This window comes from Oncorhynchus nerka, linkage group LG14 (genome assembly GCF_034236695.1).
Source record: "Oncorhynchus nerka isolate Pitt River linkage group LG14, Oner_Uvic_2.0, whole genome shotgun sequence".
In the NCBI taxonomy this organism is placed as follows: Eukaryota; Metazoa; Chordata; class Actinopteri; order Salmoniformes; family Salmonidae; genus Oncorhynchus; species Oncorhynchus nerka.
The window spans coordinates 91,413,265-91,430,508 of record NC_088409.1 but is presented as its reverse complement, the minus strand read 5'-3'; the positions used below and the strand labels follow the sequence as shown (position 1 = coordinate 91,430,508).

Genomic DNA, 17,244 nt, shown 5'->3' with positions numbered 1-17,244 from the left:
TCCTCCAGGCCGGCTCGGTCCTCCCCTCCCGCTCCGTGGCTCGACGACTCATTGCGAGCTCACAGAACAGGGCTCCGGGCAGCCGAGCGGAAATGGAGGAAAACTCGCCTCCCTGCGGACCTGGCATCCTTTCACTCCCTCCTCTCTACATTTTCCTCCTCTGTCTCTGCTGCTAAAGCCACTTTCTACCACTCTAAATTCCAAGCATCTGCCTCTAACCCTAGGAAGCTCTTTGCCACCTTCTCCTCCCTCTTGAATCCTCCTCCCCCTCCCCCCTCCTCCCTCTCTGCAGATGACTTCGTCAACCATTTTGAAAAGAAGGTCGACGACATCCGATCCTCGTTTGCTAAGTCAAACGACACCGCTGGTTCTGCTCACACTGCCCTACCCTGTGCTCTGACCTCTTTCTCCCCTCTCTCTCCAGATGACATCTCGCGTCTTGTGACGGCCGGCCGCCCAACAACCTGCCTGCTTGACCCTATCCCCTCCTCTCTTCTCCAGACCATCTCCGGTGACCTTCTCCCTTACCTCACCTCGCTCATCAACTCATCCCTGACCGCTGGCTACGTCCCTCCCGTCTTCAAGAGAGCGAGAGTTGCACCCCTTCTGAAAAAACCTACACTCGATCCCTCCGATGTCAACAACTACAGACCAGTATCCCTTCTTTCTTTTCTCTCCAAAACTCTTGAACGTGCCGTCCTTGGCCAGCTCTCCCGCTATCTCTCTCAGAATGACCTTCTTGATCCAAATCAGTCAGGTTTCAAGACTAGTCATTCAACTGAGACTGCTCTTCTCTGTATCACGGAGGCGCTCCGCACTGCTAAAGCTAACTCTCTCTCCTCTGCTCTCATCCTTCTAGACCTATCGGCTGCCTTCGATACTGTGAACCATCAGATCCTCCTCTCCACCCTCTCCGAGTTGGGCATCTCCGGCGCGGCCCACGCTTGGATTGCGTCCTACCTGACAGGTCGCTCCTACCAGGTGGCGTGGCGAGAATCCGTCTCCTCACCACGTGCTCTCACCACTGGTGTCCCCAGGGCTCTGTTCTAGGCCCTCTCCTATTCTCGCTATACACCAAGTCACTTGGCTCTGTCTTAACCTCACATGGTCTCTCCTATCATTGCTATGCAGACGACACACAATTAATCTTCTCCTTTCCCCCTTCTGACGACCAGGTGGCGAATCGCATCTCTGCATGTCTGGCAGACATATCAGTGTGGATGACGGATCATCACCTCAAGCTGAACCTCGGCAAGGCGGAGCTGCTCTTCCTCCCGGGGAAGGACTGCCCGTTCCATGATCTCGCCATCACGGTTGACAACTCCATTGTGTCCTCGTCCCAGAGCGCTAAGAACCTTGGCGTGATCCTGGACAACACCCTGTCATTCTTAAATAACATCAAGGCGGTGGCCCGTTCCTGTAGGTTCATGCTCTACAACATCCGCAGAGTACGACCCTGCCTCACACAGGAAGCGGCGCAGGTCCTAATCCAGGCACTTGTCATCTCCCGTCTGGATTACTGCAACTCGCTGTTGGCTGGGCTCCCTGCCTGTGCCATTAAACCCCTACAACTCATCCAGAACGCCGCAGCCCGTCTGGTGTTCAACCTTCCCAAGTTCTCTCACGTCACCCCGCTCCTCCGCTCTCTCCACTGGCTTCCAGTTGAAGCTCACATCCGCTACAAGACCATGGTGCTTGCCTACGGAGCTGTGAGGGGAACGGCACCTCAGTACCTCCAGGCTCTGATCAGGCCCTACACCCAAACAAGGGCACTGCGTTCATCCACCTCTGGCCTGCTCGCCTCCCTACCACTGAGGAAGTACAGTTCCCGCTCAGCCCAGTCAAAACTGTTCGCTGCTCTGGCCCCCCAATGGTGGAACAAACTCCCTCACGACGCCAGGACAGCGGAGTCAATCACCACCTTCCGGAGACACCTGAAACCCCACCTCTTTAAGGAATACCTAGGATAGGATAAAGTCATCCTTCTCACCCCCCTTAAAAGACCTAGATGCACTATTGTAAAGTGGCTGTTCCACTGGATGTCATAAGGTGAAAGCACCAATTTGTAAGTCGCTCTGGATAAGAGCGTCTGCTAAATGACTTAAATGTAAATGTTAAATGTGGTGGTAATGATGATAGTAGTGGTAGTAATGATGATAGTAGTGGTAGTAATGATGATAGTAGTGGTAGTAATGATGATAATAGTGGTGGTAATGATGATAGTAGTGGTAGTGGTAGTGGTAGTAATGATGATAGTAGTGGTAGTGGTAGTAATGATGATAGTAGTGGTAGTAATGATGATAGTAGTGGTAGTGGTAGTGGTAGTAATGATGATAGTAGTGGTAGTAATGATAATAGTAGTGGTAGTAATGATGATAGTAGTGGTAGTGGTAGTGGTAGTAATGATGATAGTAGTGGTAGTAATGATGATAGTAGTGGTAGTAGTAGTAATGATGATAGTAGTGGTAGTAATAGGAGTAATGATGATAGTAGTGGAAGTAGTAGTAATTATGATAGTAATGGTAGTAGTAGTAATGATGATAGTAGTGGTGGTAATTATGATAGTAGTGGTAGTAGTAGTAATGATGATAGTAGTGGTAGTAATAGGAGTAATGATGATAGTAGTGGAAGTAGTAGTAATTATGATAGTAGTGGTAGTAGTAGTAATGATGATAGTAGGGGTAGTAATAGGAGTAATGATGATAGTAGTGGAAGTAGTAGTAATTATGATAGTAATGGTAGTAGTAGTAATGATGATAGTAGTGGTGGTAATTATGATAGTAGTGGTAGTGGTGGTAATGATGATAGCAGTGGAAGTAGTAGTAATGATGATAGTAGTGGTAGTAATGATATAGTAGTGGTGGTGGTAGTGATGATGATAGTTGTGGTAGTAATGATGATAGTAGTGGAAGTGGTAGTAATGATGATAGTAGTGGTAGTAGTAGTAATGATGATAGTAGTGGTAGTAGTAGTAATGATGAGAGTAGTGGTAGTAGTAGTAATGATGATAGTAATGGTAGTAGTAGTAATGATGATAGTAGTAGTAGTATTGATGATAGTAGTGGTAGTAGTAGTAATGATGATAGTAGTAGTAGTACTGATGATAGTAGTGGTAGTAGTAGTAATGATGATAGTCGTGGTAGTAGTAGTAATGATGATAGTAGTGGTAGTAGTAGTAATGATGATAGTAGTGGTAGTAGTAGTGATGATGATAGTAGCGGTAGTACTAGTAATGATGATAGTAGTGGTAGTGGTAGTAATGATGATAGTAGTGGTAGTGGTAGTAATGATGATAGTAGTGGTAGTAGTAGTAATGATGATAGTAGTGGTAGTAGTAGTAATGATGATAGTAGTGGTAGTAGTAGTAATTATGATGGTCGTAGTAGTAGTAATTATGAGAAAGAGAGAGATGGAGCAAGAGAGAGAGCGAGAGAGAGAGAGAGAAAGAACAATAACTTTTGTCACTTTAAACGGCCCAGCCATCGCTAAACGAAACTACATTGTATGCATAAAAACATGAGCTTGGAGAGTTGTTACAAAACTTGTCTTCCTCAAATAATTATATTATACTTTCCACTTTTCTCCATCATAAGCTTTCAACATTTCACCTGTCTCCCCCTCTGTTGTTCAATGTCAAGAAATCCCTTCACACTTTCAGAGGCTGCGTTTAATTTTCTCTCTCTATCATTCAATCTTTTTCCCTATAATTTGCCTGTCTCATTGAAATGATGCGTCACTTTATCCCCGATGACAGCGTAGCGCACATCAGGTCTCAGGTTGCTATGGCATTTATTCCCTGGCATTTTATGACTTCTCAGGTGGGAGAATGCGTCTGTGGGGCATTCATGTTAGCTGGGGGCGGGGACCTTTTGAGTCTTACAGGCATTCATGTTAGCTGGGGGCGGGGACCTTTTGAGTCTTACAGGCATTCATGTTAGCTGGGGGCAGGGACCTTTTGAGTCTTACAGGCATTCATGTTAGCTGGGGGCGGGGACCTTTTGAGTCTTACAGGCATTCATGTTAGCTGGGGGCGGGGACCTTTTGACTCTTACAGGCATTCATGTTAGCTGGGGGCGGGGACCTTTTGACTCTTACAGTTGAAGTTGAGTTGGTTTTCTCCTTCAAATTGTGATGTCATGCATTTGTCAAGCTGGTGTCAGATTAGACTGTTACTATTCAATTCAATTCAATTCAAGGGGCTTTATTGACATGGGTAACATCTGTTAACATTGCCAAAGCAAGTAAGGTAGATAATAAACAGTGAAAAAAAAGTGAAATAAACAATAAAAATTAACAGTAAACATTACACATACAGAAGTTTCAAAACAATAAGGACATTGCAAATGTCATATTATATATGTATATATATATACAGTGTTGTAACGATGTACAAATGGTTGAAGTACACAAGGGAAAATAAATAATCATAAATATGGGTTGTATTTACAATGGTGCTTGTTCTTCACTGGTTGCCCTTTTCTTGTGGCAACAGGTCACACATCTTGCTGCTGTGATGTCACACTGTGGTATTTCACCCAGTAGATATGGGAGTTTATCAAAAGTTTGTTTTTCACATTCACACACGTTTCTAACCACAAGGTCCATTTAAATTAATTATTCATTCATACCTTCATAGGGACAAGCAAGTCTCCTCTATGTCCCCTCTCTATCTCTCCCCCTCTCTCTCTCCTTTCCCTCTGTATCTCTCCTTGTCTCACCCTCTAGTTCTCTCCTTCCAGTTGGCCCTGAAAATAGAGTATGTCAATATGCAGGGGTAACACAGTCAGTCTGTCTGTAACTTCCTATGATAAGTTTATGTGGCCAATACCAAGGGGTAACCCAGACTGCCTGTCTGTAACTGTCTATGATAACACTCTCTGGTCAATACTCGGCTGTAACCCAGTCTGCCTGTCTATGATAACACTCTGGTCAATACTCGGCTGTAACCCAGTCTGCCTGTCTGTAACTGTCTATGATAAGACTCTGTGGTCAATACTCGGCTGTAACCCAGTCTGCCTGTCTGTTACTGTCTATGATAAGACTCTGTGGTCAATACTCGGCTGTAACCCAGTCTGCCTGTCTGTAACTGTCTATGATAAGACTCTGTGATCAATACTCGGCTGTAACCCAGTCTGCCTGTCTGTTACTGTCTATGATAACACTCTGTGGTCAATACTCGGCTGTAACCCAGTCTGCCTGTCTGTTACTGTCTATGATAACACTCTGTGGTCAATAAGAATCTGTGGTCAATACTCGCTGTAACCCAGTCTGCCTGTAACCCAGTCTGCCTGTCTGTAACTGTCTATGATAAGACTCTGTGGTCAATACTCGGCTGTAACCCAGTCTGCCTGTCTGTTACTGTCTATGATAACACTCTGTGGTCAATACTCGGCTGTAACCCAGTCTGCCTGTCTGTAACTGTCTATGATAACACTCTGTGGTCAATACTCGGCTGTAACATTTACATTTAAGTCATTTAGCAGACGCTCTTATCCAGAGCGACTTACAAATTGGTGCATTCACCTTATGACATCCAGTGGAACAGTAGTGCATCTAAATCTTTTAAGGGGGGTGAGAGGGATTACTTTATCCTATCCTAGGTATTCCTTAAAGAGGTGGGGTTTCAGGTGTCTCCGGAAGGTGGTGATTGACTCCGCTGTCCTGGCGTCGTGAGGGAGTTTGTTCCACCATTGGGGGGCCAGAGCAGCGAACAGTTTTGACTGGGCAACCCAGTAACAAAAGAGATGAAGAGGAGAGAAAAAGAGGAGAGGTAAACTATTGGTCTAAATCTATGTCAGCTTTGGATTGCAATTAGCTGTCTAATTAGAGACAACGCAGTGGTTTTCTAGGGCAGGAACCTCTAGGCACAGCGGAAATCACTTGGAGAAATAACCCAGGTCCCTGTGGACAACTCGCTCTTTCTCCCACATCAAGTCCTCCCTGTCTGCCCTTCTCTCCTTCCTCCTCGTGTCTGGTCCTTTCTACCTCTTTCTCTATTGTATCTATCATTTAGATTCCTTTCATTATTTAAACCTCAGTCTAGTGTCGGACCCTAAAGAGACTGTCCCTGCCTCCCAGAGCAGTCGTTCAGCCTCCACAGTGCTAAATCAGACCTCACCTCACAGCCACCTCAGACGAACGACCAGTAGATGTGAGGTTGGCTGTCACTTCTTATTCGTGTTACTTTTTCACCTTTATTTAAACCAGGAAATGCCATTGAGATAAAAGACCTTGCAGAGAAGGCAGCTCTAATGTGTGTGTGTGTGTGTGTGTGTGTGTGTGTGTGTGTGTGTGTGTGTGTGTGTGTGTGTGTGTGTGTGTGTATATATGTGTGTATGTGTCACAATAAAACATGTTAAATGTTAAAGTGTCAAACTTAAGTATAAAAGTCAAAATATGACAGTGATTTGAGAGGCAAAAGACACAATCACATCAAAACAATTTCTCTAAGGTCTAGGCAATCCCGAAACCCTTAAGAAACAGACATGATGTGAAACGATGCCAAAATAATTAAACATAAGATGAATAAATGGGACACAAAGGGAACGTTAAACAGATCAAATCAATTCAAACTTTATTTAAAGTTAATTATACACAAGTTTTACACCTCAGAGGCAATCAAACTAAAGAAGAAAGCAAAACCAAGCCAATAAGAGGCCCATCACCTACACTGCTCATGTGCCATCACACAAACATACTTAATAACTCTACTTCTGTATCACCCAGACAACTCATTTATAGTCTCTCTCTCTCTATGCAAGGATCCAAAAGGCATGACTTCCATCACAGACAATGTACTCTCTCTTTGGAAAATGCCAAATGTTTTCATAAATGAGGGCACACTGATGACACGGGTAATGCCAACGGGCTCGTCTTCCTATCTTCACTCTCTACACACTGAGGTGGGAGCCGGCAGCCATCTTACACCGAGTATGTGTGTGTGCGTGTGCGTGTGTGTGCGTGTGTGCGTGTGTGCGTGCCCGTGTGTGCGTACGTTCAGGTTTTTGAGAAACGATTCTGACTGGTTATGGCCCAAATAAAAGGCTATGGCATTTAAGGATCTCAGATGATCTGTCACAGAATAATACACACATAACAAGTCAAATTGTTACTCTGTTTACTCTCCTGTTACTTTACCCCACCAATCATCTCTCCTGTTACTTTACCCCACCAATCATCTCTCCTGCAAACAGAATCATCTCTCCTGTTACTTTACCCCACCAATCATCTCTCCTGTTACTTTACCCCACCAATCATCTCTCCTGCAAACAGAATCATCTCTCCTGTTACTTTATCCCACCAAGCACACAGAAACATGTCACCCATTACTTTACCTCACCAAGCACACAGAAACATGTCACCCATTACTTTACCCCAACAAGCACACAGAATCATATCTCGTTACTTTACCCCACCAAACACACAGAATCATATCTCATGTTACTTTACCCCACCAAGCACACAGAAACATGTCACCCATTACTTTACCCCACCAAACACACAGAATCATCTCTCCTGTTACTTTATCCCACCAAACACACAGAAACATGTCACCCATTACTTTACCTCACCAAGCACACAGAAACATGTCACCCATTACTTTACCCCAACAAGCACACAGAATCATATCTCGTTACTTTACCCCACCAAACACACAGAATCATATCTCGTTACTTTACCCCACCAAACACACAGAAACATATCTCATGTTACTTTACCCCACCAAACACACAGAAACATGTCACCCATTACTTTACCCCACCAAGCACACAGAAACATGTCACCCATTACTTTATCCCAACAAGCACACAGAAACATATCTCATGTTACTTTACCCCACCAAGCACACAGAAACATGTCACCCATTACTTTACCCCACCAAGCACACAGAAACATGTCACCCATTACTTTACCCCACCAAACACACAGAAACATGTCACCCATTACTTTACCCCACCAAGCACACAGAAACATAACATCGTCAGATACACAAAGCAAGACACATGTTCAATTGAAAGGACAACAACAAATACCAAAGTACAAACAGATATAGCAGTGATCAGTGAAAAGGCCTGGAATTACATTCAGAAACAAATGATGCGCGACAAAATGTATTGTCTCTGAAAAGCAAAGGATCATTTTTAAGTTAGTCTTGATGGGTTGAGGGGTTCAGTCAAAGGTCTAGGGCTCCAAGGGCCTCTGGTCACAGTCCTGCTGCTTCTGACCCTCTGGGCTGCTCAGGCTGTGGTCAGAGTAGGCATTCTTCCACTCCAACATGTACGACATCCAACGATGGAAGTGATTCCTCCACTGCTGTTCTAACTCATCTACGCTCACTGACAGAGAGACAGAGGGAGAAGGAGGGAAGGGCGAAGGAGAGAGAGACAGAGGGAGAAGGAGGGAAGGGCGAAGGAGAGAGAGACAGAGAGGTGAGCATGATTTAGATTGCCTGAGAAGGGGCTGTAAAGTTAAGTGTTTCCAACATTTAAACACTTTACAACTCAGCATAACTGAAAATCTCAGAATCCGAGTGAAAAATGAGACTTTACATTCAGCTCATCCTCAAAATCAAACTTCCCTTCAGATATCTACTCCTATGATCCCTCTATACTTTAGCTATAGCTGATCCCATGTGATTCTACTGCCATGAGAACAGACTGATCCCATGTGATTCTACTGCCATGAGAACAGACTGGTCCCATGTGATTCTACTGCCATGAGAACAGACTGATCCCATGTGATTGTACTGCCATGAGAACAGACTGGTCCCATGTGATTCTACTGCCATGAGAACAGACTGATCCCATGTGATTGTACTGCCATGAGAACAGACTGATCCCATGTGATTGTACTGCCATGAGAACAGACTGGTCCCATGTGATTCTACTGCCATGAGAACAGACTGATCCCATGTGATTGTACTGCCATGAGAACAGACTGATCCCATGTGATTCTACTGCCTTGAGACCAGACTGATCCCATGTGATTCTACTGCCATTAGACCAGACTGATCCCATGTGATTCTACTGCCATGAGAACAGTCTGATCCCATGTGATTCTACTGCCATTAGACCAGACTGATCCCATGTGATTCTACTGCCTTGAGAACAAACTGGTCCCATGTGATTCTACTGCCATTAGACCAGACTGATCCCATGTGATTCTACACCAATTTGCCTTGAGAACAAATGAATGTAATGTAATGTGATTCTACTGCCTTGAGAACAGACTGGTCCCATGTGATTCTACTGCCATTACAACAGACTGGTCCCATGTGATTCTACTGCCTTGAGAACAGTCTGATCCCATGTGATTCTACTGCCATTAGACCAGACTGATCCCATGTGATTCTACTGCCATTAGACCAGACTGGTCCCATGTGATTCTACTGCCTTGAGAACAGACTGGTCCCATGTGATTCTACTGCCATTACAACAGACTGGTCCCATGTGATTCTACTGCCATTACAACAGACTGGTCCCATGTGATTCTACTGCCTTGAGAACAGACTGATCCCATGTGATTCTACTGCCATGAGAACAGACTGATCCCATGTGATTCTACTGCCTTGAGAACAGACTGATCCCATGTGATTCTACTGCCATGAGACCAGACTGATCCCATGTGATTCTACTGCCATTAGACCAGACTGATCCCATGTGATTCTACTGCCATGAGAACAGTCTGATCCCATGTGATTCTACTGCCTTGAGAACAGACTGATCCCATGTGATTCTACTGCCTTGAGAACAGACTGATCCCATGTGATTCTACTGCCATTAGACCAGACTGATCCCATGTGATTCTACTGCCTTGAGACCAGACTGATCCCATGTGATTCTACTGCCTTGAGACCAGACTGATCCCATGTGATTCTACTGCCTTGAGAACAGACTGGTCCCATACTGAACATGTGTTGTATTCCTTAAAATCACCCCAACATATATAGTACCAGTCAAAAGTTTGGACACAACTACTCATTCAATGGTTTTTCTTTATTTTTACTATTTTCTATGTTGTAGAATTAACTCCAGATGAGGATCTGTTAGAAAAGGACAAACTAATTTGAGCATGTTTTATTATGTTTATAACTATATAAGTGGCTTATCAGTAGTGATTAACGTGTTATGGGTTAGATGGATTGAGCTATGTGAAAATGTATTGACGGCCGGAGGCAAAGTACATAGGGGGCCTGTCTCTATAATAGAGCTATTACCACAGATTGTGAACTATTGCCCTATAACAGTGTTTTATAGCTTCACTGTTTATATCATAATATTTGTATCTCTCTCTGTTTTGCATCATGATATTCACTTGAGTATGAATGGGTCGCTTATTCTCAAATAGCTCTTTGTGTATGAGTCCGGATAATTAACAATAGACTGAGGCAAGGTGCAAGGATGTATACTCCCTACTGATAAGAAGGCCAGGAAATGTGTGGAGGAGAACCAAAGGCCCTGGACTCAGGTGATAACACCACCTACTTAGCACAGAGATACATTGTACAGTTGAAGTCGGAAGTTTACATACAACTTAGCCAAATACACAAGTAAAACTCAGTTTTTCACAATTCCTGACACAATTCATTATCAGTTATCAGTAAAAGGAAGATGAATAAGAGTGTGCATAGTGTGATTATAGGTCAGAGGCCTTACGTCTCAGCGGTTTAAAACATATACATCAACAGATAATATTAATCATGTGTTTCCTGTTCATGTATAAGTCATTTCAAAGTGTATATAATGTTGAACAGGAATTACTATTAAAGGAGGGACTGTTATGGTTCTAGTTTGAAATATACTTATTCATGTTACCATACTAGAACGTATAGATTGCTTTACACGTATATAAGGAATCTACACTTGAAGTTGGAAGTTTACATACACCTTAGCCAAATCAATTTATTAAACCCAGTTTTTTCACAATTCCTGACATTTAATCGTGTAACGGTTCTCTTGTGGTGAAGGAGAGTTGGACCAAAATGCAGCGTGATGATGATTCATGATATTTTAATGAAGGAAAAAACTATACATGAAGAAACTACAAAAATAATGAAATGTGAAAACCGAAACAGCCCTATCTGGTGCAAACACAAAGACAGGAACAATCACCCACAAAACACTCAAAGAATATGGCTGCCTAAATATGGTTCCCAATCAGAGACAATGATAAACACCTGCCTCTGATTGAGAACCACTCCAGACAGCCATAGACTTTGCTAGATACCCCCACTAAGCCACACACCCAACACCCCACAAAACACACCACAATAAACCCATGTCACACCCTGGCCTGACCAAATAAATGAAGACAAACACAATATATTACGACCAGGGCGTGACAGAACCCCCCCCCCCCCCTAAGGTGCGGACTCCCGGACGCAGAGCAAAACAATAGGGCAGGGTCCGGGTGTGCGTCTGTACATGGTGGCGGCTCCGGCACGGGACGTGGACTCCACTCAATCAATGTCTTAGTCCCTCCTCCTCGCGTCCTAGGATAGTCCACCCTCGCCGCCGACCATGGCCAAGTAGTCTTCACCCAGAACCCCACTGGACTGAGGGGCAGCTCGGGACTGAGGGGCAGCTCGGGACTGAAGCAGCTCGGGACTGAGGGGAAGCTCGGGACTGAGGGGAAGCTCGGGACTGAGGGGAAGCTCGGGACTGAGGGGAAGCTCGGGACTGAGGGGAAGCCCAGCACTGACAGGAAGCCCAGCACTGAGAGGAAGCCCAGCACTGAGAGGAAGCTCAGGCAGGTAGTTGGCTCCGGCAGATCCTGGCTGGCTGGCGGATCTGGAAGAGTCTGGTTGACTGGCGGATCTGGAAGTGTCTGGTTGACTGGCATATCTGGAAGAGTCTGGTTGACTGGCGGATCCTGGCTGCCTGGCGGATCTGGAAGATCATGGCTGACTGGCGGTTCCTGGCTGACTGGCGGATCCTGGCTGACTGGCGGATCTAGCTTCTCTGGCTGCTCCATGCAGACTGGCAGCTCTGGCTGCTCCATGCAGACTGGCAGCTCCATGCAGACTGGCAGCTCTGGCTGCTCTATGCAGACTGGCAGCTCTGGCTGCTCCATGCAGACTGGCAGCTCTGGCTGCTCCATGCAGACTGGCAGCTCTGGCTGCTCCATGCAGACTGGCAGCTCTGGCTGCTCCATGCAGACTGGCATCTCTGGCTGCTCCATGCAGACTGACATCTCAGGCTGCTCCATGCAGACTGACAGCTCAGGCTGCTCCATGCAGACTGACAGCTCAGGCTGCTCCATGCAGGCTGGCAGCTCTGGCTGTGCTGAACAGGCAGGAGACTCCAGCAGCGCTGTAGAGGAGGAAGGCTCTGGCAGCGCTGAACAGGCGGGAGACTCCGGCAGCACAGGAGAGGAGGAAGGCTCTGGCTGCGCTAAACAGGCAGGAGACTCCAGCAGCGCTGTAGAGGAGGAAGGCTCTGGCTGCGATGAACAGGCGGGAGGCTCCGGCAGCGCTGTAGAGGAGGAAGGCTCTGGCTGCGCTAAACAGGCGGGAGACTCCGGCAGCGCTGTAGAGGAGGAAGGCTCTGGCTGCGCTGAACAGGCGGGAGACTCCGACAGTGCTGGAGAGGAGGAAGGCTCTGATAGCGCTAGACAGGCGAGGCGCACTGAAGGCCTGGTGCGTGGTGCTGGCACTGGTGGTACTGGACCGAGGACATGCACAGGAAGCCTGGTGCGGGGAGCTGCCACCGGAGGACTGGTGTGTGAAGGTGGCACAGGATGGACCGGACCGTGAAGGCGTACTGGAGAGCCTGAGAGCAGGCCTAGCACAGGACGTGCAAGGCTAGGTAGGTACACAGGAGGCCTAGTGCGTGAGGCTGGCACAATTTTCACCAGCCGACTAACACGCACCTCAGGATGAGTATGGAGCGCTGACCCAGGTGCCATCAAATCCCCGACACGCTCCGTCGGGCAAATATCGTACCTAAAGCACCAACCTAGCAACTCCCTCATAACTCTCTCCTCCCCTTTCCCCATTAACTCCTTCACAGTCTCTGCTTCACTCACCTCCAACACCGGCTCTGGTTCTGGTCTCCTCCTTGGCTCCTCACGATAAACAGGGGGAGTTGGCTCAGGTCTGAACCCTGACTCTGCCACACTCTCCCTGAGCCCCCTCCCAATACATTTTTGGGGCTGACTCTCGGTCTTCTGTCTGCGCCGCCATGCTTGCTTCGCCAACTCCATTCTCCGATAACCTGCTTCGCACTGCTCCAGCGAATCCCAGGCGTGCTCCGGCACTCTCTCTGGGTCGACCGCCCACCTGTCTATCTCCTCCCAAGTTGTGTAGTCCAGATATTGTTGCTCCTGTTGCCGCTGTTGCTTCTCCTCATACCAGCGCCTCTCAGCTCTCGCCGCCTCCAGTTCTTCTTTGGGGCGACGATATTCTCCAGGCTGCACCTTGGGGCGGGGGGGAGGGGGGGGGTCCTCTCCCGTCGAGGATTTCCTCCCATGTCCAGAATTCCTTATTACGTATCTCCTGCTGCCGCTGCCTGTTGACACGCTGCTTGGTCCTGTTAGGGTGGGTGATTGTGTAACGGTTTTCTTGTGGTGAAGGAGAGTCGGACCAAAATGCAGCGTGATGATGATTCATGATATTTTAATGAAGGAAAAACTATACATGAAGAAACTACAAAAATAATGAAATGTGAAAACCGAAACAGCCCTATCTGGTGCAAACACAAAGACAGGAACAATCACCCACAAAACACTCAAAGAATATGGCTGCCTAAATATGGTTCCCAATCAGAGACAACGATAAACACCTGCCTCTGATTGAGAACCACTCCAGACAGCCATAGACTTTGCTAGATACCCCCACTAAGCCACACACCCAACACCCACAAAACCCCAAGACAAAACACACCACAATAAACCCATGTCACACCCTGGCCTGACCAAATAAATGAAGACAAACACAATATATTACACCAGGGCGTGACAAATCCAAGTAAAAATTCCTTGTCTTAGGTCAGTTAGGATCACCGCTTTATTTTAAGAATGTGAAACGTCAGAATAGTAGCAGAGAGAATTATTTATTTAAGCTTTAATTTTTTTCATCACATTCCCAGTGGGACAGAAGTTTACATACACTCAATTAGTATTTGGTTGCATTGCCTTTTAATTGTTTAATATGGGTCAAACGTTTCAGGGAGCCTTCCACAAGCTTCCTTGATACGGTGATACAGTGAATTTTAAGTGAAATAATCTGTCTATAAACAATTGTTGGAAAAATTACTTGCGTCATGCACAAAGTAGATGTCCTAACTGACTTGCCAAAACTATAGTTTGCTAACAAGAAATGTGGGAGTGGTTGAAAAGCAAGTTTTAATGACTCCAACCTAAGTGTATGTAAACTTCCGACTTCAACTGTAGATGTTGGGGTCAATGGAGGGTGGATAAGAACTAGGTGATGGAAAGTACAGAAAGTTAACATTCTGTCTAAACATGTTATTTTTATATCTCATGGCTCGTATGGATGGGGGCATAGGGCAACAGTCTGGTTGACTTCGCTTGGTAGGAGGGTATACACATATATGCTTGTGTAAATATGTCTTTGTCTTTGCAGCTGTATGACCCAGAGGGTAAAAAAAACTTGGTTTGAGCTTTTTATCGTTGTCCGTGAGTTTTACTCCCTTCGTTCAGAAGACATGGAAACAGACTGATCCTTTTTGATTCTACTGCCAGTGAAACAGACTGATCCCTGTAAATCTACTGCCATGGAAACAGACTGATCTTTGTGATTCTACTGCCATGGAAACAGACTGATCTTTGTGATTATACTGCCATGGAAACAGACTGATCCCTGTGATTCTACAGCCAGTGAAACAGACTGATCTTTTTGATTCTACTGCCAGTGATACAGACTGATCCCTGTGATTCTACTGCCATGGAAACAGACTGATCTTTGTGATTCTACTGCCATTGGAACAGACTCATCCCTGTGATTCTACTGCCATGGAAACAGACTGATCTTTGTGATTCTACTGCCATGGGAACAGACTGATCCCTGTGATTCTACTGCCACGGAAACAGACTGATCCTTGTGATTCTACTGTCATGGAAACATACTGATCCTTGTGAATGTACTGTGTGAAGGCCCTGAATGTGTCTGAACCGTCTCAGTGGTTCTCCTTCCAATAGGGCGCTTCCCCTTTAATTCCCAATTAAATAGCCTGCATCAGCTGCGCAAAAGTGGGGTTGTGATGGAGACATGAATAAGGATGTGTTCAACCCTCAGTTCCGAAGTGTCTTTACTCCGTTTGTTTTGTTGTATTTAAAAGTGTGCTTTGTAGCCTTGTCTCAAGTTTAACCAGGATCGGATCCACTCATTGCTTCCTTTGGACTGCACATCTCAGTTGTTCTCCGTTGGTTCTCCATGGCCTTTCTCCGCTGGTTCTCCATGGCCTTTCTCCGCTGGTTCTCCATGGCCTTTCTCCGCTGGTTCTCCATGGCCTTTCTCCACTGGTTCTCCATGGCCTTTCTCCGCTGGTTCTCCATGGCCTTTGTCCGCTGGCTCTCCATGGCCTTTCTCCGCTGGTTCTCCATGGCCTTTCTCCGCTGGTTCTCCATGGCCTTTCTCCGCTGGTTCTCCATGGCCTTTCTCCGTTGGTTCTCCATGGCCTTTCTCCGCTGGTTCTCCATGGCCTTTCTCCGCTGGTTCTCCATGGCCTTTCTCCGCTGGTTCTCCATGGCCTTTCTCCGCTGGTTCTCCATGGCCTTTCTCCGCTGCTGGCGGATTCCATTGTCTGACTGACAACAACTTTTTTGCATACGGTATTTCATTTGTTTTAGTGTGATGTGTACCGTGATGATTTATGTGGTCAATTTTAGTAGAAGACATATTGATATTTGATAATATTTATCGTTGTGTGATAAAAGACTTTGATATTTTGATTGTATGATTGAGACTGGGTTTACATGACACTTATGAACGGACTAACATTGCGTGACTTAGGTCACTTGAGTTCCCCGAACTCCTTTACCGGGCTGGACTCTTTTCGGCCCGAGGTACAGGACTTTTCTGGAGGAACCAGAGCTCATTGTTTGTTATTATGTGTTTGTGATCATTTATGGTGCTAATACAACCCACGCATAATAACACATTGGTTTTGAAGTTTTTTCCAATGTTTCAAGGGTTTATGAAAAGTGTAAGTACATCCTGACTTTTACTTGAGTCCTTTGTATTGGTGTAGACTTGACGGACCAGACAGGACTCATTCCCTCACAAACCAAAAGGAGAAATCAATATTAACTCTGGTAGTCACCACCTACCTGCCACCCCTAGAAACAATAACCTCAAGTCAAAACCGTTACAACTGCCATGGAAACAGACTGATCCCTGTGATTGTACTGCCATGGAAACAGACTGATCCCTGTGATTCTAGTTGTTCTAATTAAAGAACAACTAGAATCTTGTTAAAGAACACTCACCATGTCACGTTACCAGACCTAAAGAACACTCATCACCTAGCAACCTAGAGAGAGAAAGAGTGAGAGGGAGACCGAGAGAGCAAACGAGAGCGAGAGTTGGGATAAAAAAAAGTATTAGTAAAGGGACAGCTAATGAGAAGTTAATGATTAGGAATCGACTCCATACACATTATTCCAATAAAACACGTATTAATGCCAAAATTGTGTTTCTGCCTTTGACCTTTATGCGGTCCTTTCCAAAGTTCTTTGTCATTCACATTGTTCACTCTGTTGCACTTTGTTCATGCTTTGCTATATCTTTTGAATGCAATGCCCATCCCCAACTAATATACTTAGGACAAAGCCAACCTTCACAACTAATAGAATTAGGACAAAGCCAACCTTCACAACTAATAGACTTAGGACAAAGCCAACCTTCACAACTAATAGACTTAGGACAAAGCCAACTTTCACAACTAATAGACTTAGGACAAAGCCAACTTTCACAACTAATAGACTTAGGACAAAGCCAACCTTCACAACTAATAGACTTAGGACAAAGCCAACTTTCACAAGTAAGAGACTTAGGACAAAGCCAACTTTCACAACTAATAGACTTAGGACAAAGCCAACCTTCACAACTAATAGACTTAGGACAAAGCCAACTTTCACAACTAATAGACTTAGGACAAAGCCAACTTTCACAACTAATAGACTTAGGACAAAGCCAACCTTCACAACTAATAGACTTAGGACAAAGCCAACCTTCACAACTAATAGACTTAGGACAAAGCCAACCTTCACAACTAATAGACT

The 17,244-nt window shown here is 45.5% G+C and overlaps 1 protein-coding gene across 5 annotated transcripts in view; it reads right to left on the bottom strand.

The window, feature by feature from the left end:
- Positions 1–6,548: 6,548 nt before the first annotated feature.
- LOC115123259 (cholinesterase-like) overlaps positions 6,549–17,244 on the bottom strand; it is a 34,122-nt gene continuing 23,426 nt past the window's right edge. For 2 of the 5 annotated variants that reach the window (XR_010458553.1, XM_065000535.1), the window contains 2 exons: positions 16,450–16,493; positions 8,248–8,336 (listed from right to left, as the gene is read on the bottom strand). Coding sequence is in view for 3 of the 5 variants with exons in the window: in XM_065000535.1 (XP_064856607.1) it covers positions 16,486–16,493 (8 nt within the window). In the remaining 2 variants the exon portion in view is untranslated. Of the gene's footprint in view, positions 8,337–16,449; positions 16,494–17,244 lie in introns of all 5 variants that reach the window. The other 3 variants (XM_065000534.1, XM_065000536.1, XR_010458554.1) reach the window with 2 other exon arrangements.